The sequence below is a fragment of the Lissotriton helveticus genome, chromosome 11 (genome assembly GCF_964261635.1).
Source record: "Lissotriton helveticus chromosome 11, aLisHel1.1, whole genome shotgun sequence".
In the NCBI taxonomy this organism is placed as follows: Eukaryota; Metazoa; Chordata; class Amphibia; order Caudata; family Salamandridae; genus Lissotriton; species Lissotriton helveticus.
The window spans coordinates 110086755-110107708 of NC_136072.1; the positions used below are offsets into that span (position 1 = coordinate 110086755).

The 20954-nt window shown below is 39.7% G+C and overlaps 1 protein-coding gene across 2 annotated transcripts in view; it reads right to left on the reverse strand.

Moving 5' to 3' along the window:
* Window positions 1–20954, reverse strand: part of KCNMB3 (potassium calcium-activated channel subfamily M regulatory beta subunit 3) — a 132196-nt gene that overhangs the window by 40746 nt on the left and 70496 nt on the right. For both annotated transcript variants that reach the window (XM_078668011.1, XM_078668010.1), the window contains exon 2: window positions 16000–16197. In XM_078668011.1, coding sequence (XP_078524137.1) covers window positions 16000–16197 — 198 coding nt within the window. The remainder of the gene's footprint in view (window positions 1–15999; window positions 16198–20954) is intronic.

Genomic DNA, 20954 nt, shown 5'->3' on the forward strand with positions numbered 1-20954 from the left:
AAATTGACCCAGAAGAAGAGGGTAATGTGAAAGATAGTGTACAGGTTTCTAGTACAGATAATTTTCAGAAGGAAATTGCCACGTTTCAGGTGAAATCAAGTGAGAGGCCTAATTTCACTTGTGTGTGTTGTCGACGCACTTATTATAAGAATCAGACTAAGTTAGTGGATTTATATGCAAAAAGTGAAAGGGAAAATAATAGTGAATGGAAGGATTTTGCAACATACTTGATGGTAGAAAATTGTTTTGATTTGGGATCGGATCAACGTGTGTGTACTTATTGTTGTAACAAATTAAATCAGAACCAGATGCCTGCTAGAGCGGTTCATAATAATCTGGAATTGGTTGAGATTCCTTCTGAATTGAAGGATTTAAATACTTATGAATGTATTTTGATTCAAAGTATCCATCCCTTTCAGGCTATTGTAAGAATGGAGCCAAAGACAGGGAAATTGCCTCCATCAGATTTACAGAGAGGATTAAAGGGAAGAGTTGTTTATTTGCCTCTAGATTTGAAGAAAAACATTAACACAATTGGAGTAGAAAAAGTGGAAGAGGAACCTCTGGTTATCTTAGTTAATGGGGTTCCGACAAAGAATAAGAAAATATGGCAAGATTTAGTGGATGTTAGGAAAGTCAAAAAGGCAACATTGTATTTGAAAAAAGAGGAAGTAAGTGAGGAAGGGGATAGTGATTTGTGTGCTGGTCAAATTGAGAAAGTAGAACCCTCTAAAAGTGAAGAAATATATGAACATTATAGTGTTCATCCTTTGCATTCCAAGGAAGTCATGGGGAATGCTATTGAGTTGTTTCAAATGAAACAAGCCAAAGGGAGTCCCATTAGTGTTTGGGAGGAAAGTTTGGAAGCTCGGTGTTTCCCACAGCTATTTCCAACAGGTCAAGGAGGAAGATATGATGAGCGACCTCATCAAATTCCTGCTTCTGAATACCGGACTTTACGATTGTATGCAGAAGATGCTAGGTTTCAACAATGCATTTCCTATTTGTTTCATCTCCTGTTTGAAAGCGATCTGTCTGGACTGTCATATGCAGTGAACCACATCTTGAAAAGTGGTATACAGATGCAAAACATCTGGGCAAGTGACTTTATGGATAAAGTCAATGTCCAAGACAGTATTTTGGATTCTCACCTGATTAATCTCATGGCGTGTCAGCGTGGTACTAATGAGTACTGGTACCGTCGTCATGGTGATTTAAAATGTATGTTGAGGAACTTAGGAACTCCCACATGGTTCCTCACTCTAAGCTGTGCCGAGTATGGCTGGGAAGACTTACTTGAATTTCTACGAGAGGCAAATGGCAACATTGAAAATATCGAATTCAAGACACCCGGAGAACTGTGCTCTTTGGATCCAGTGAATGTATGCAGGTACTTCAATCATAGATTTGAAGCTATGATGTCTTTCATCATGAACAAGAGAGATCCACCTCTTGGAGAGGTGTTGGATTTCTTCTGGAGAAAGGAGTACCAAGCAAGAGGTGCTCCTCATATACATATGCTGCTGTGGATCAAGGATGCACCTACATTTGGAACAGATCCAGAAGACTTAGTGATGAGTTTCATAGAACAGTATTCTACATGTGCTGTTCCAAACGCAAAGGAGGACAAAAGCCTAAGAGAACAAGTTCTACGCTTCCAAAGCCATCGTTGCGGAAAGTACTGTTGTCGTAAATTCAGAAACAAGGACAAGTTCTACACCAAATGTCGTTTCGCCTTTCCACGACCGGTGATTTCTAAAGGAAGAGTGAATAGTTTGATGTCTTCGCTGCGACATAATGTGATGAAGAAATCACCTAAAAACACATACAATTTGAAAAGGAACGAAGAGTCCAAGTATATCAACGACTACAATCCAGTGATTTTGTCCATGTGGAATGCTAACATGGATATACAGTTCGTGGCTGATAACTGTATGGCTGTGGCTCGGTATGTGACATCTTACATCACCAAAAAAGAAAAGACAGAATTGAAGGATATGTGGGAGGACATTTCCCATGAAAAGAGCCTCAGTAAGAAGTTGTACAGTTTCAGTCTGAAGATGTTGTCACATCGAGAAATCGGAGCTTACGAATGTTCTGACCGGTTGTCTTCAGCAAGTCTCTATGCCAAATCCAGGAGTATCGTTTGGGCGAGTCTTGGTCTTGCAACGCGTAATCGAGTTCTGAAACCTGTGCGGGAAATTGAGTATTTGGCGGAAAAGGAGCCAAACAGTACCGATATTTTGAAGACCAACATGTTGGATACATATTATCCAAATCGAAGCAGTCACCTCGAGAATGTTTGTCTGTATGAGGTTCTACAAAATTACATATTCAAGAGGAACATCAAAGAAGATATTGATAAAGGAGTGTATGCTGTAATTGGAAGTGAGGGATGTCTGGTCAAGCAAAGAAAATGCCACTTGGTAAACCATCGAAAATTGAGTGGCGAATCTCCTGAAAAAAAGGAGTTTTTCTATTTAGCACTTTTGCAACTTTTCAAGCCTTGGCGTGCAGAAGAGGAACTGCTTGGAGATTTCCTCTGTTACGAAGACTCTTTCACTGCCGCCAAGGAGACCATAGAATGTCCTGCTTTTCCCAAATATCTAGAAATGTTGAATGCGGAAATCGAGCAGGAAGCAACGATTGCAGCCGAGATTGCCAGAGACAGTTCTCAGGACAGTCAGAGTTCTGTTTCATTGAGTCAGGATCCACTAGGAGGACCTGTTATCGAAAATGAAGCTGCCACTGCCATGAAGGAAGTGGAAAGAGCCATGGCACATGCTCAGGAGGATGTGGTTAACTTAGAAGACTTGGAAAGACAACTCAACGTTGAGCAGAGGAAAATATATGACGAAGTTACCAAGCACATTGATCATGGATTAAGTCATGAGAAGAAAGAGTGCTCATGTACGTCGTTGAAGCCTGTCCGACTGTACGTGAGTGGAGAAGCGGGAACTGGAAAAAGTTTCCTCATTAAAGCAATTTCATGTTATTTGCAGGAAAGGACTGAGTCATCGCTGTCTTGTGTTGTCACCGCTCCAACTGGACTGGCAGCACATAACATTAAAGGTATTACTTTGCATCGTCTACTGATGCTGCCAGTATAGCATGATAACAAATTACAATACCACAAGTTATCTGGAGATGCTTGTTGTGAAGTTTCAAGAGTCTTGAGGAAAATGAAACTTCTTATCATTGACAAAGTAAGCATGGTTTCTAATGTCATGCTTGCCTTTGTCCATTTGAGAATGCAAGAAGTTCTTAAAACAGAGTATGATGTGTTATTTGGTGGCAAACACATCATTGTTTTCGGAGATCTTCTGCAGCTGACACCAGTGAAAGGACAACCTGTGTTCAAAATGCTCACGCATGAAGATACCAGGAAGTGCCTAGGGAGCATTGGCAACGTCAATATATGGTTAAACTTCAATTATGCTGAACTGCATGAAAATATGCGTCAGGCGAAGGATGAAGATTACAAGAATATTCTACAAGATGTTAGAATTGGAAAAGTGACCGAGCATGGGAAAGAAGCTTTACATGCACGATTACTGTCAAATTTATATCCAGAACAAGACGTTGTGCCTGAGAATATTTTTCAGAAAATTACTGAGAAGAAATCTGGAATATGTTTGATGCCAACTCTTGCAGAATGTGCCATCTTCAATAACAAACTGTTGCATTTAGAAAACCAAGAGATTGTGAAACTGGAAGCTATTGACAGAGTAGAGCATATGGGATCAACAATTATGTTGTCTGAGAATTTGAAAACAAAATTGGATTCATTAGAGAAGACTATATCTAAAACTGCAGGTTTTGAAAAGACTCTGAATGTGTGCTTAAACTGCCGTATAATTTTAAGAAGGAATTTACATGTTGAAAGAGGTCTGGTAAATGGATCAATGGGTAATGTTGTTGATTTTGTGAAATACAGAAATAGAGATGGAATTGAATTTTTAAAAATTAAATTTGATGGCATTGAGGAAGTACAGCTAATTGGTCATTGCTCTGCTAGGTTTTTGCTTGTAAAAGACGTATATGTTCGCCGTAAGCAGTTTCCTGTTTGCTTGGCATATGCGGTGACAATCCATAAATCGCAAGGTTTAAGTGTAGACAGTGCATTGGTGAATATTGGCAGTTCTGTGTTCAAGGAGGGTATGGCATATGTGGCATTGTCACGAGTTAGAACTTTATCGGGATTGTACTTGATTGAGTGTGATGTCACAAACATTTGTGCGGATCTAGATTGTGTTAAGGAATACAATAGGTTAAGAAGAGAGTATGCGCCACATTTGCCTCAATATCCTTTGTTTGAGAAACGTGTGGTAGGCCGGAAACGAAGAAATGTGACCAATAGTAGGGAGGTTGTAGCAAAAAGACGAAAAGTCGATGAACCTGAAATTATAAGCAGAAAGAAAAAGGATTTTGTTGAAGATGTTGTTGGTTTTCAATTTAAAAACAGTTCTGGTGTCAACTGCTATGCTAATGTAGTGGTTAATGTTTTGTTTTCTCTAGAAAATGTAAAAGAAGAGATTGTGGTCAATTCTGATCAAAGATTTAGCAGTTTGTTAAATTCTGTGTTAGAGAAATGTAGCACTGATAGAACAAAAATAGAAAGTGTGTCTGAAATTCGAAATCTGTTAGACAGATGTTCAGGTCAAACACAATTCTCTCAAAATATTCAGCAAGATTGTCAGGAGTTTTTAATGTAAATGCTTGATGTATTGCATGCTGAAGGTGTAGATGTAGATCACCTGTTTGGGCTTTCTTATCAATGGCAGCATGACTGCGAGAACTGTAGGGTATCAAGTACTACTAGTGTAGACTCAGAAAGATTTATATATTTAACTTTGCCAGACAGTAAATCAGTGTCCTTTAATAAGCTAGTAAAAGCAGCTGATCACAACATGGAGTGTAGCCAATGTAAGTCTGAAATGTTGTCAACATTATTTATACGAACATATGGCCAGTATGTCATTTTAATGTTCCAACGATGTAGGCCTGATGGAACAAAATTGACAACTTTAATTAAAAATGTTGTGGCTTCACAGTTGTCAATATCAGGAAGGACTTTTGTAACTGCAGCAATTATATATCATGACGGTCTTTCAATAACATCAGGACATTACACAGCTTATTTAAAGTCTAGAAATGGCTGGTCATTCTGCAATGATTCTGTTTTAACTTTCAAAAATAAATTGCCTTTTGACCTTAAAAATTCTTACCTGGTGTTTTTAAAACCAAAATTTTAGGGAAGGAATCTCAGGATTTGCTCTGAGGAATTTCAAGAGGTTCTAATGGCTCCTACACGATTTGGCCTTGAGGATAAGTGTAGTACAGAGTCAAAAGTTATTTTTGAGTTTTAAATAGTTCCTGGAAAAAAAGAAGATTTTCTTACAGAAAGTGGTGGGCAGAGATTAGTTGAAGGACAACAGAGTATTTCCCAAAGCAAACGGTGTTCTTACCATAACACTTGACGTCATGGAAAAATAACTGCACTTTGTATGAGTTCAGAAAAACTGTTTCTTTTTATAAGCTAATTCAAGCAGCCAATCAAAACATGGAGTAGAGGGAATGTAAGTCTGCAATGCTGTCTAGATTATTGGTCCAAACTTTTGATTATAATGTCATTTTAAAAATCCAACTATATAAACCTGATGAAAGTAAGTCTTCAACTTTAATTACAAATGTTGTGGCTACACAGTCGTTGATTTTAGGAAGAACATTTGTAACTGCAGCTATTATATGGCATGATGGTCATTTGACAAGATCCGCTTATTACACAGCTTATTGAAAATGTAAAAAAATTTGCCGTTTCGGAAATTATTCCCATTTGACTACGATACAATGTTGCCTTTTTATTTAAAAATATTCTTACTTTCTGTTTTCAGAAAAGAGAATTTAGGGTAGGTAACTGGCGTATAATGATTCTAGGGGTTGATATAATTTTATCTACTGTTTTATATTGCTTTGTGATTAAAAGTGATGTAGAGAATTAAATAATTGTAGTAGTCATAGAGGTAGTGTAAGTCTGCTTCATAGTAAGCAGTATCAGTGTCATAGGAAATGTAGAACATGAGTGAGCAAGAAGGGTAAGATATTACTAGTCCAGGATTGTGAAAGTGATCTTGAACGTTTTCTTTCTGAAAGTTGCGGAAATACAAAATGACGGGATTTGCTTACAAGAATTCCAAGAGTTATAAATGGCTCTTACATGATTTGGCCTTGTGGAAACGTGTGGTAGAGAGCGAGAAGTCATTTATTGTATGTAACATATTTTTCAAAACGATGGAGGATTTCTTTCAGAAAGTGGCGGGCTGAAAATAATAGCAGCACAACAGAGTGTAAGCTGTTCATAGGATATCCTTCGACGTCATGGAAAGTAAGTTCCTTTTCAGGAGTTCTGATTTCTGATTGGTTATGTTATATGGGTTTTTTAAACACAATCATTTTGATTGTGGTTTTTTTTCCCCGCTGTTATATGATGAATACCTTCAAGTCACTATTTTTAGTGAAATTTGATAAATTCTGAGAACAGCAAAAATAAACCATTTAACATGTATAATTAATTCTGTACTTTTTGTATTTATGATATACATTTAGAACTGTGTAGTAGGCATGGAGAAGCTGAGGCTTCTATAAGTGTCAAAGTTGTTGCATACAGTGCTCACATTCTACGTAGTCTTTCATATGATAGACTACATCTGCACAATGAGATACGTAAGCAAAGGAATTACAGGTGATGTGATTGTGGAATGAGCAAAAAAAATTGCACGTTTTTCAATTAAATTACCTGTGTTTCCTAACATTACACATCACATTGTGTAGATGAGGTTTAGGCCTGTTCCAGGAGACAGAGGAGGTCTCACATTTGTTCAAGAGTGCAGTGGACATGACTCACTTCGTTGGTAGGCCTGCACATGTATTATCTCCTCTATACTCTTCAACAAGCCTAAATTTCATCTGCAACCCTGAGTAGGACTTACCTAAAACAAATCTCTGAATAGGCCACACCTTATCAGCATCTAGAAACAATCATTTAAAATGTTAAGTGCAGATTTATGATGGCCATACGCCTCTTTTGCGCTGCTGTTCCGTCACTTTTGTGATGCAGCAGCAGTGTAAAAGATGCACCATGTTGCAGGATAGGCCTCAGTTCATCTCCAGCAAGATACCGTCAGTTTAAAATGTATATAATTAGGACTGTGTAGGGGGCATGCAGAAGCTGAGGCTTCAGTAAGTGTCAAAGTTGTTGCATGCAGTGCTGCACTTCTGGGTACTCTTTCATATGCTAGACTACATCTGCACAATGAGATACCTAAGCAAAGGAAACACAATTGATGTGATTGTGAAATGAGCAAAAAAAATTGCATGTTTTTCAATTACATCACCTGTGTTTCCTAACATTACACATCACATTGTGCAGATCAAGTTTAGGCCTGTCCAAGGAAACAGAGGAGGTCTGGCCTTTGTTCAAGAGTGAAGTGGACATGAATCACTTCATTGGTAGGCATGGACATGTATTATCTTCTCTGTACTCTTCAACAAGCCTAAATTTCATCTGCAACCCTAAGTAGGCCTCACCTCAAACAAACCTCTGGATAGGACACACCTTATTGGCATTCTGAAACAATCATTTAAAATGTTAGGGACAGTTTTATGATGGCTGTGCACCTCTTTTGCGCTGCCGTTGCATCACTTTTGTGAGACAGCAGCAGTGCAAAAGATGCACCATGTTGCAAGATAGGCCTCACTTCATCTGCATCAAGATAGTGTTAGTTTAAAATGTATATTTTTAGGACTGTGTAGGGGCATGGAGAAGCAGAGGCTTCTGTAAGTGTCAAAGTTGTTCAAAAACTGTTTGTCCTTCAATCTTTTCCCTTGTCTTTTCTAATTTTTAAATACATGTTTTAATATTTTTCAAATGTTTGTTCTCTTTTTCACAGATTGAAAGTATAAAAATAACAAGTGACTAAGTTAACGACAATTATAAGGTAAATGTTTTGTACTCTTTTCGTTACATTTCTATCACATTTAACTTCTATTAGTTTCACTACTTCATTTCTTTAACCCTCACTTTCCTGCCTTTGCTACTTCCCTCATTCCTTTCTCTATTACTTACTTACTCTACTCCTTCCACTATTTTTCTCAGTCCGTCTCTTCTCATACTTCCTCACTCTTGTTCACTCACTCCGTCTCTATTACTCTCACTGTCTCTGACTGATCACTCTTTCACTACTTGTTCATTATGCTTTCTCTCTGTAGTTCAAGCACACTAAGGGGCATATTATCAACACAGGCAATAAAATTATCGCTGCTTTTATCAGCAGAAAACTGCCGCAAAAGTAGCTTTAGCGGCAGTTTTCTTCCGCAAAAGCGGCTTTAGCAGCAGTTTTCTGCCAATAAAAGCAGTCATTATCGGCAGAAAACTGCCGCAAAAGCGTCTTTAGCGTCAGATTTCTGCCGATAAAAGCAGCAAAACTTTTATCGCCTATGTTGATAATATGCCCCTATGTTATTTATATTTCTTTGCTGTTTCAATCATTCCTTTTCTGTTACTTCTTCTTTTCTGCATTGTGTTTTTTCTCTCTGTTATTCCAATGTTTTAATCTTAATTTAATCATTCAGTCACATTCTCTACTCTCCTTTTTTTCTTTCACTTCCTTATCTATTTTGTTTTTCTCAATTATACCCTCTCCCATCTTTTCTTCGGTAAATAGATCTATTAAACAGTATCTTTGGTTTAGTCCCTATAGCTGTCTTTCTTTTAACATTACTCTCTGTTTCCTTCCCTTATACTTACTCTTCTTTTAAAAAAAAAACATTTTTTGGTTCGCTCCCGGTTCGCGTACCGGGGAGCGAACCGGGAAGCGAACCAAAAGAAATAGATGTTGGCAGATTGCTAAATATTCTACCAATTTTTTTATAAAGGGGAGGTAGTTCTGATAAGAACTTTTTTTTATTGTTTTTGTTGTTTTATATTTTTTTTATTATTTTTCTGAACATTTTTTTACTTTTTTTGTATTTTTTGAACGGTTTTATATTTGTTTGGGGTTTTTTTGGGGGGGGGAAACGAAAACGATTCATTATAAAGGGCTCAACAGGAGCAACAAAAAAAAAAGAATTTATTCTCTGGGGCGTTTCGGACAATCATGATTGTCGATAGCTCTGTTGATCAGAGTGATGCTACTTTCTCTGTAGCAAATGAATTGGTTGCAACGCACGCACACTTGTTTCACTTCCCCGAACCTCATCTGTATATTTGGGACCATCTCCCTCGCCTCTGGTCCCGTCACTTCCTGTACAACTGATCTTCTGGCCATAGAAGGGGAATTATCTTGCTGGTCACGTAACTGTGCAGCACTGTAGTTGATAGGATGCCACCTATCCATATGGCGATGCATAGTATAATTCCCGTAACTGTACTTCTTATCTGTCCCTCTGGACAAATCCTTCTTACAGATCAGGCAAGTTACGTACCGTGCATTGACTTTTTTTTGGCCCCGAGGATATTTAAAAAATTGCCAAATAAAGTTTTCTTTCAGATGAGACCTCCTGGGCTCCTCAGGCAAAAAATGCCTCTCTTCCTGCTGTTCCTCTTCTTCCTCTTCTTCCTCCTCTTGCTGAATGATAACTTCAGCAGGTGGTCCTCTCTTCCTTGAAGGTGGTGGAGGTGGTGGGGGTGCACCAGCTGAAGCTACTAATGAAGCCATTGCTCAGTGATCACAAAGGGTCTTCCTCTCACAAAGATGAAAGTCAGAGTGAGGAAAGAAGGAGGGGTTTTCATCATTTGGGAAAAACAATACTTCTAAACCAATGAAAAGTGTTACTTTTAGGTCACATGACCTAGTCTTACATCATTAGGAAACCAAAAGTGAAATGAACCAATGAAAAGTGTTATTAACAAGTCACATGACCTGTTGTGTTTACGTTACGTGCTTTGCGCCGCGTCCCGGATCGCTTCCGGGAAGCTGCGCTTCGCGTCTCGCTTCGCGTACCGGTTCGCTTCCGGGTACGCTAACGCGGCACGTCATATGACGTATCACGCGACAACGCGATACGTCACGCTGACGCGACGCGTCACGATGTTGTTTTCTAACGCGGCAGTTGCGGAAACGGAACGTTTACCGGTTCGCGGACCGGGTCGCGGCACCAAATTAAGCTAACGGGAAGCTAACCGGTTCGCGGACCGGGAGCGAAACAAAAAAAATAATTTAAAAAAAAATAAATTGTATTAAAACATGTAAAATATATTTTTCGATTTAAAGAAGAATACATTTTAAAGGTTTTGATATTTGCTATTAAAAAACCATTGAAATTCACTGAAAAAACCATAGGTTATAGACCATATATAGTTAGGAATTAGCATTTACAAAACCTTATTTTACTCACACAAAACCATTGAAATTCCATATATAGTTAGTTGTACTAACTATATATCGCGCACCCGCAATCCACTGCTGATCATGTCACATATTACATCATTCATGACATGGTCAGTGACATCACTGATGACATCACTGATGACATCACTGATGACATCTCAAATGACATCCCTGATGACATCACTGATGACATCTCAAATGACATCATTGATGATATCACTGATGATATCACTGATGACATCACTGATGACATCATTGATGACATCTCAAATGACATCACTGATCACATCTCAAAAGACATCACTGATGACATCACTGATGACATTATTCATGTGATAATACGATGAATCTCTTCAGACTGTAATAAAAACTTAGATACACTCAGTGTAAACAGACACTCACAGACTGTCACTCATCCATGGAGTTACTCACACACCTAGTCAGTCATGCAAAGAATCAATCACACCTCCATTTCCTCAACTATACAGTTATACACACCTTACTTATTGAAACATATACTAACACATATTTACTCTCTTATACAATCCCTGATACAAGTTCACAATGATCCATACAGCCACTCACACATTCACTGGCTCTTATGCATAGTTATTTATATATGTCAACTCTCACATGTACTGTGTTTTACATATGTACTTACTTTGACATGTAGCACTGAGATATCCATTCACTCACCAATGCACTCAGTCAACCGCCCATACAGGTGTTTCTACATGCACTTTTGAACCCATACATCTAGTGAATCAACTGCTCACACATCTATGCACAGAGCTCCCAGCCACCCACACACACACATTCAGTCTCCCATACAAATACTTGGGCAACCAATCAATAACCCATATACTTACTCATATAGCTACTGATCAACACATGCAGCAGTTTACAGAACAACAGACATAATGATGCACAAATTAAGACAGTTTAGTCACTAACCCATGCACTCAGTGACACACATTTATTCACTCACTCATACAGTCAGTCATGCACCTACTAAATCCTTCATCCAGACACTTATACATCCACTCATTTTTCAATATGTAAGACATATTTTAACTTTACATAAACATACAGTCACTGGATGTTGTCATCAGTGATGTCATTTGAGATGTCATCAGTGATGTCATCAGTGATGTCATTTGAGATGTCATCAGTGATGTCATCAGTGATGTCACTGACCATGTCATGAATGATGTAATATGTGACATGATCAGCAGTGGATTGCGGGTGCGCGATATATAGTTAGTACAACTAAATATATATGGAATTTCAATGGTTTTGTGTGAGTAAAATAAGGTTTTGTAAATGCTAATTCCTAACTATATATGGTCTATAACCTATGGTTTTTTCAGTGAATATATATATATATATATATATATATATATATATATATATATATATATATATATATATTAATTAGATGGTAACATTCTCAAAGTATATTTGACCCTAGTGAATCAAGACCCTCCTAATCGCAATTACAAGACATTACAAGACCAATAACCAAATGTTAAAAGTCACCATCATATAAATGGATCGGGTAACCATGTTCAAAGGCAATCACTCATTCTTGTTAAAAAAGCATTGCAATGTTTCTCAATAATCATTATCAATGCAGTACTTTTAATATAGCATTGTACAACATTGCAAATCAAAATAAAATGTCAGTCTTTTTTTTTTTACACTTTTCAGGCCACATATTATGCAGGCAAATGACCATACACTAGAGCTCCCTACTTTGTGGAGCTGTAGAGGCCAAAACTGTAGCCCAAGGAGTGCTTTGAAATAATGCACACATGTCTTGGGGGGTTGTAAAGTGAAGGGCTCCAGCAACTTAGTGTAATTTTGTTTTTTAAATCATGGGGTGGGGGCGGTCTGGCGCTACTGTAACCCTAGCCACCCCCAAAAGACTTTTGCATTCCGTTGGTGGTGCACCCACCCACTTGTGGAGCACAACAAAACAAGAATTATGCAAATTGAGCCCACTCGCGGGACATTATGGTCTCTCTAACTTGAAAAAAACAAAGATAATGAGTGCCTTCATCCACTTCTGTTCTTGTGCAGCATGTTTTTGTGGTTGTGGTCTCGCACCACAATTTTAATCTCTTTTTTTTGTGGGTGACGGCAGCGTGGGAAACCCACTCCTGCGATGCTCAGCTGACTCCCCACCTTGTCAACACCTCCTTGGGTGCAGGCAGGTGTTTTCTCCTGCTTGCGCCCCTGCAGGTAGGACGCATGTACTGCGGTGGGTGCTCAGCTCCCCCACAAGGCTCACGGATGGAGAGCTGGGGCCACATAGTACAATGCAGTTGGGCATAGCAGCGCCCCGCTTTCATTTCTGGTTGCTTTGGAGATGGGAGGGTCTCAGAAGCTGCCTGTAATGTACTGGCCTGGCAGGGCATTTCCATTGTGCTGCCACCAGGGAGATGAGATGCCCCAGGAGCCACCAGGATTCAGGGGGGGTGGCCCAATGCCAACCGGCTCCCCCTACAAAATAAATATTGCAGCACCGACCACCGGGCTCTGGCCTTCCCCAGAGGTAATTAAAGGGAGTCACGGCAGAGCCCCTAGCAATCTGCCGCTAGTTGTAGAAATGTTTAAATGGGAAAATCTTCCAGGATCCATTACTCTGGCCTTGTTGGGCTGATTTTCTTGATACTGTGCTCATTATGCTCCTGGTGGCAAGCTCTAGCCTCAAACGGCCTCTTATGGGTTGCCCTATGCAGGGAGCTAGTTTCACTGGCTCCCTGCACCAGCCTTCTCCTCTGGTTTGCTCTCCACAGGCCCTATGGCCTCTTGGCCATTTTACAGGACGCCTGGGTGGCAATGGAGCCCAAGTCTCCCCCGCAACCGGTCCTAAGAAGGCATAAGGGGGCCAGTGCCCCTAGCTCTGGAGAGACCATCTAGTCCTGAAGGTCGGCTGAAGACAAAACCCTTACTTAGTCCATCATGGGCATCAGGTGGTCCAGGATTCTGGTGTTTTCGCCATTAAGGGTCTTACTTACTATCTCTTCCTTGCGCAGGAGTTTATTTGATTTATATTTGTAAAGTGCAACGCTTACCCATAGGCATCAAGGCGCTGTAAACCACCATTTGGAGAAACCCTGCTGCGCCGATGGATGATCAGGAGAGTAGCCTAAAGGGAGTACAACCAGGTCTTGAGTGCCTTCTTGAAGGACATCAGCTGAGGAACAGTTCAAAGACTTCGTGGAAGGGAGTTCCAGAGTCTGCTTGCTGCAGTTGAGAAATTATAAATGTGTATATATAAGTTTATAAATGTGGGTGGAAGGTTCTAGATGTCAGGCATCCTTGACCAATCATAGGACACCACATGATCCATCCACCCGTGTCCCAACACTCCTGCAATGCATTCTAGGATAATCCTATATGGCAGAACCCTTCTTCCCCTGGTCAGACCTCCCTGTGTCCGCTCTGAGGTATGGCTTTCACAAAACCTCCTTTGCGGTCACTTTAAACCAGTTCTGGGGCAGCCCCCATCTGGGCCGGCCTGACAATATAGGGGCAGGCCCAGGTGTTAGCTACATCTTTCTGTAACCTGTGACAGGTAAGGCCCCTTTGAAGTTAACCTATTTAATGGGCACAGCCTCCAGATTATCCTGTTAAGAAAGGAGGGGAAACTCCCTACCCAAGGCCCTTTGTCCACTGTTTAAAAGCAATACACGTTTCACTACAGGGAAGCCATCAACTACTAGGTGACAGTTGAATACTTACCTGCTCTAAGCAGGAAAATTGTAACTTTTTTAAAGTGTGTTTTGCACCACAGGTAAACAAATTCAATTTCACCATGAAATTGAGTTTCAGATAACTATAAAAATGAGTCTTTCAATTATTTCTCTAGCTGTTTCAAATCCGTATTTAACATTTATTAAATGTAACAGTGTAGCCAAATATTTTCCTATGGAAGCAGCCAACCTTACTACAGTGAAAATAGCTTTTTGGAATATTTCACTGTAAGGACACGTTCAACATTAACTTTCACATGTTGTACCTTGAAATACTGTGCACACTGACTTTATGGCAAGAAGGCCTCCTTAGGGGGTGACTTATTAACATTTAATAGGAGGATTTAGGTTTGTCAAAAGGGGTTATTTTGAAAGGTGGAATTCACAGTCTAAAACTGCCACAGGCATGTTACCTGTGTGCAGTTACTAGGCTTCACACAGTCTCTCACGGGCAGCAGAAGTGTAACCAGCCCAGTGCCCCTTACCTTATTTCTTAATAGATAGACACTGGTGGTAAACACATTCAGTCCAATTACCATGAAATTACCGTGAGTGAAACTCAACCGGGTGACTAAATGAGCGGAACCCATTTGCAACAGTGCGCATTACAAATAAATTAAATTAGTATATCAGTCTCTACTCCACAATTAGGATCTAAAGTGTCTGATGTAAATGTTGAATAAACAAGATGAGAGCGGTGAGCCTTACGGAACCCTGCAAATGAATGCAATTGGTGAATAGAAAAAAGAGCCAATGTGTATGGTAGAGGCATGCTGGCTCACACAAGTTGAGGACCACTTGGTTGCAGCTCCCTAAACTCTTGTTACTTGTTGGAGGCGCCTAAGTAATGCAGCGTGGAATGATCCAAGGCATGGAGCAGAGCAGAGATCCAAAGAGACTATAACTAGCTGTCGCTGGTTATTAACCTTCTTAATATTAATCCTAATGTTTCGTGGGTGGTGTCTTTATCATTAAGTGTCAGTGATTCTGCAAATGTTTTAGATGATGCAGTGGGTAATGTCTGTATAGAACAGCATCATGTTATTGCTTCTGGAAAATAAATTTCATACTACGGATTAGGTTATCTGTACTTTGGTATGAGTCAGATGATAAAAAATAATTCACTGAGATAACAGAGTGAGTAGTTTAAGAATCCATTTTGGGAAGCATGCAGACAGATGTGTCACAAATTGGAATATACAGAACTTAATCAAACAGATGTTAGTTTGGGACTGCCCCTTTTATGTTTATGATGTGTCTCTCTGAGGCAGTTCTATTATAACTTGTCCTACATTTTACCACATTGTTAACTCTTTACCCAAAATACTTGTATTTTATTTTTCCTGCGCCACAAAGAAGGATAAACTGCAGACTTATTTGTTTATTTATATAATTTATGCATGAATATTGGTTTTAATATCTACTACAATTGAATATTTAAATAACTGAGCTCAATACATGACTGTACCATTTGGTCATTACAATCGAATATACGATTTTCAAACCTCACTACAACGATTGACTGAAATTACTGTATTGGCATACCATAATGTTTATTCCAACCCCATAATGTTTATTCCAACCCTAAAACGAATACAGCATAATAACACTTTAACACAAAACGTAATTTTTCAAATGATTGGATTGAGGCTCGCTTTTATCTCAATTCAAAAAGTTTTAATAGTACTTCCAATGTTTTATACAAATTTTCAAACAAGAGAACGCAACGTTTGAAAGGTTAATCTTAAAATGCCTGAAAGGTTAATCTTTAAATGCCTAAAAGGTTTTTATAATTAAAACATGTCTGAAAAAATTGTTAGTTATCTTCCAAATAAAAAAACACAACTTACCTAAGCATGTATGGTTTTAGTATTGTGATTCCAAGCAGGAAAAACATGAGAACAGATAGACCCATCATTGTAAATCCAAGCAGTATTGCTCTGTCTTCCCCAGCATTTGATACCTGCTTCTTGGTTTTATCAGCTCCCTTGACTCCATCATACCCATCCTTTTTTTTAGCCTTACAAGGTGCGGTAGCAAAGGCTTCCCTTCAGAAAATACACAGAACATACAAATACAAAATGTTGTTAATCTCAACTTGCGCTGTACAAATGATCATGATTATTCTGTGTAGACTACACATAGACTATAGATTCTGAACATATTCAACATCATACCGCATGAGTAATTTTAGGGAGAAATACTCGCAACAGTGTCTCTGATACTCTTCTATCACTTTACACTTTCCATACACAGGAGTTCCAGAACCTGGTGCATTAAGGTTTCCAAAGTGATTCCCTGGAGATTGGTGCATAGTGAGTCATCTTCTAGTTATTCCATTTCTAAACCAGGTCATTTTCCATATACACTGAAGGACAGTGTTATAAAGCCAATCTTTAGAAAAGATGATGCCAACCATACAACAAATTATAGTCTAATTACCCTAGCATATTTCATGTCCAAAGTATATTAAAAAAATAAATTACAATATCTGTAAGATTGGATTTTATACTGTTTTTATTCAACATTGAGCAAGGTGAATTTAATAACTTTATTGCACTGCCGATCACTGGTTTGGACTCTGGGCATTAGCTTGTAAATGGACTGAACTGAATATGATTCACTCTTATTACCAGTACTTCATGATTCAAATAGGCGCAGATAGATCAAGACACCTCTGGTCACTTATGAAGTGTATGTATCAATAATAGTCTGCGACAGGGATGTGTTTTGACCCCTATTTTATTTAGTTTATATCTGTCTGATTTCCTCTCACAACTTATGAAAGAAGATCCTTTGTTCCCCTCCATGATCAATGGAACTCTTGTCCTGTCTCTTATGCTGCTTCTCATATTTGCAGACTATCTAGTGCAGTGGTTCCCACTCTGTGGTCCGTGGACCACCAGAGGTCCTTGACACATTCCCTGGGGTTCCGCAGGCAGCAATTTTTAAAGCACTGCAAAGTTCCTTGCATAAGTAGCAGTTTTGGGCCAACGATAAAAGTGTCAAGGTATCTCTTGTGTTTAATGTACCTGCTGGAGAGAGATGGGAGTTCTGTCCAGTGACAGCTTTCACTAATTCACTATGGTAGTGCAAAGGGTTAATATAACTGCTGCAAAGAATATGTACCATGCATTTCAAAAAACAGTATTTTATGTGCATAGCTCGGTGGGTTTCTGCTCTTGTCACAGAAATTCTGTTGTTACTGTGCAGTTCATAAGTTATAATCATAATCTAGCACAGTAAGCTATGAACTGCCATCAAACAGCTGCCTGAAAATTGCATGGTACATGTTAGTAAGTTATGTTTCCCCCCGTTTTTCCTTAATCTGGTGTTGCTAAAAAAGGTTTGTTTGGGTAGAAATAAATTCTTATTATTAAAGTCAACGCTAACCACTGTGTTATATTCTGAATCCAGAGTGTGTTCTTCTCCAGATCAAACACTCTTAAAAAATGCCTAGCATTATGGATGACGTGAATCCTACACCTTGTAGTCCCCTTGATTTATACACCTGTGATTCATTGGCTCTGTATGTGTGTGATGTAAAGTGCTCTTACACCCAACACTGGTATGAGAGGTGCTATAAAACAAATGAAATACATGTGACAGAGGGGCTATGGAAAGATAAGAGGTCATGTTGGAACCATTGAAGAGCCCCAACAGCAATTGTCGTATCCTGGTGCACAGTACGGTCATCATGTACTATGCTTTAAAAGCTAGTACAATTCAATATATAATGAAAATTGTGTTGTAGAATGCACTATTTTTCACCTCATTTTTTGGGGGGGAGGGGGTGCACCCCAACACCCCTTGGTAGTGGTTAGGCTCACTCACTGCACTTGGTGTGCACCGTACGGGGACTGGTATGACAACATTTGCCAGGGCTGCTTTGGGTTTCCAGTATGGCCCTGGCAGGAGCAAGAGCCTGGTACCACAAAATACAGCCAAGCATTGAAAAGTTAGAAGCTGAGATGCAGCACCAACCTTCCCATTAAAATGTTCCAATTTTTGTACATTTTTTCAATATAAAATAAAATCTTTAGTAATTAGAGTATATGTTTGTTGTGCACTTGTTTGTGTATTTATTGTGAATTGCTATTTTAATCTTTGACATCGAAAAAGCACAAATGCTTGGGGCCCCGTTTCCAATAGTGACTCAATGGGGTCCTCAAGAGTCAAAAGTTTGGGAACCACTGATCTAGTGTGTATGGTCAACACTGCACTCGGCATACAGGGGAAACTATGGACTCTTGAAGATTACTAAATGGCAAATCATTTAACAATAAAAATGTGAATAAAACAAAAATTCTGGTATTAGGGGAAAAACACATACATTTGACATAGTAACTTACTGGAAGAAAATGATAAAGAGAATATATATATATAAATATCTTAGCTTAACATTCTCCAAAACCATAGTGAGACAGAACACCCATATAGTTTGATTACTGGAATCATTACCTCATCTGCAGCCCTAGCAAAAAGTATTTATGATTAAGATAGGTCTCAGGCTCTACATGGCGTGGAAATATTAAATTATGATTCAAGATCCTCTTTGAACCAAGTGACATGCCGGATCTTAACATTTTTGGTGTAAAATATTAAGGGCCAGATGTAGGTAGCCAAATACCGGTCGGTAACGGCCGAATTCGGCCGTTACCGACCGGTATTTGGCTTTCGACATGTAGGGGGATTGCAACAGGGCATTTCGGTAATTTTACCGATTCGGTAAATATACCGGTCGGTAAATTTACCGACCGGTATTTTTACAGAATCGGTAAAATTGAGATGTAGGTGGGACTCTTCTGAGTCCCACAAGCCCTACAAATTCGGTATTTTACCATCAAATTCAATTTGATGGTAAAATACCGATTCAGGTGTGCATGCACATGTGTGCATGCACACCTGTGCCATATGACAGGCAGACCTGCCCTTAGGGCAGGTATGCCTGCCACATGGCCCGAACCTTTTTTGGGGGTGCTAGAGGGTGTCAAAGTGACACCCCCTGCACCCTTGTCAAAATCGGTATTTACCGAATCGGAAAATACAGATATTTACCGATTCGGTAAATGGAACATCTGGATGTTCCTACATACCCCCCTTCTTATTTACCGATTCTTAATTACCGAATCGGTAAAATTCGGTAATTAAGAATCGGTAAATAAGTTCTACCTACATCTGGCCCATAGTCAGCAAACCAGGTAAGTGATTCCCTTGTGTCCCAAGTTTCTGTTTTTTCATTCCATTATGATGCACACAGCATGCTTATGTCACACAAAGAAAATAAAAGCAGTTGGACTTCATTAGGTGCCAACTTTTATCACTGTGCAAAGGGCATATCTCAGACTCCTGAGCAGCAATGTAGTAGAAATGTTGTGGCTGTCTGCAGATTCCAGAACTTACCCTTAAAGAAATGTGAGGAAAATGTGCGATTTTAACCAAAGCTTAACATTTGAAGGGTATTCTATGTAAAAAAAAAAATGTAGGGGAATCAACGCAAGTCGCACCAACATAGACTGCTCTGGGTTTCCAGTATTCAAACATTTCTCAGTTTGGAAGGTTTCCCTGGGTACTAGTTTGGTCCGGGCACAAAAACAGCACCTACACACATTGCCAGAGTGGGTCTATTTGCAAGGGAAAATTATTTAGATTTTTTCATGTTGCAATTTGGGGGTGTTTCCCGCAGTCTTAGCCACACATTATCCTTTTCATCAAAAGAAGTGTGGGAAGGCTGTTTTGGTGGGAATTTTGTGAATTCTCGTATTGTTCTTCACAGAAATAAAAGGGAAATTAATGATATAAGCCAAAGTTTGACGTTTCAGGGGCTGGTGGATAAGAAAATGATGTGGTATTTAAGCAAATCACACAGCATTCCTCTGTATGTCTAGTTTTTTTTTTTAAATACTTGGGTTTACTACATTTCCCTGGGCGTCGGCCAAGCCCTGCCCCAAATACCATCGCTACCCACATCACCAGGGAGGGTAAACTTGTATGGTAAGATTTAGATGTCTTAATATTGCAATTTGGGGGCTTTCCATCACACGTAATAGGCCCAGCCACACAAGAAACATTTCTTTTTTAGGTCTGCCCTGGCGTTGGAGTGCGCATGCGCTCCTTGCCTTCGAGAGCTATAGTAAACAAGATTTAGAAAGGGACCTGAATCCCCTCCCCTCTTTCTGATTGGCTTGTGTCATCCGTTATGGTAAACAGTGGCGCCTGATTGGATATCGGGCTTTGTTGTTACCGCCCTTTCGCATTTGGGGTTGGCCCATGGAGACTGGCCCACGCCATCTTTGTTTCGGTAGCTTGTTTGTCCTCCATGTGAGAAAGTAACTTCATTAACCTATCTACATCTTTGTATTGCCGCCAGTTCTGTTCAGGCCTCTTTTGAAAGGTGTTGGGGTTTGTTCTGAGCTCACACTGCAGAGCGGCAATGGCGGTGCTTGTATTCCATGTTGTGGCAGCCGCAGGGTGAATGACGTGCAGAGGTAGCGACGTAAGGAGCGCACCGGGAAGGATGTTGCTGCTGTTCCATGGTCCTGTGGGTGTCATAGACCTGGCATGACCTGGAGGCCACTCACACTGTGTGCTGTCGGTCTTAGGAAGCAGTCACGTCTTCAGGTAAGCTCGGGCACGGCTGGGTTGGTCAAGGGGCGTCTTGTTTATAAACTCCATTCTGAGATGGGCAGAGTTCTGCAGCTAGAGCTCTCTACCGACCCATACATAGTGCTCTCCCAAAAGCATCGGCAGCAGTCACAGGCACTTGTCTCGCAGGGCAGTCTCTGATAGGGGTACACTAACACTG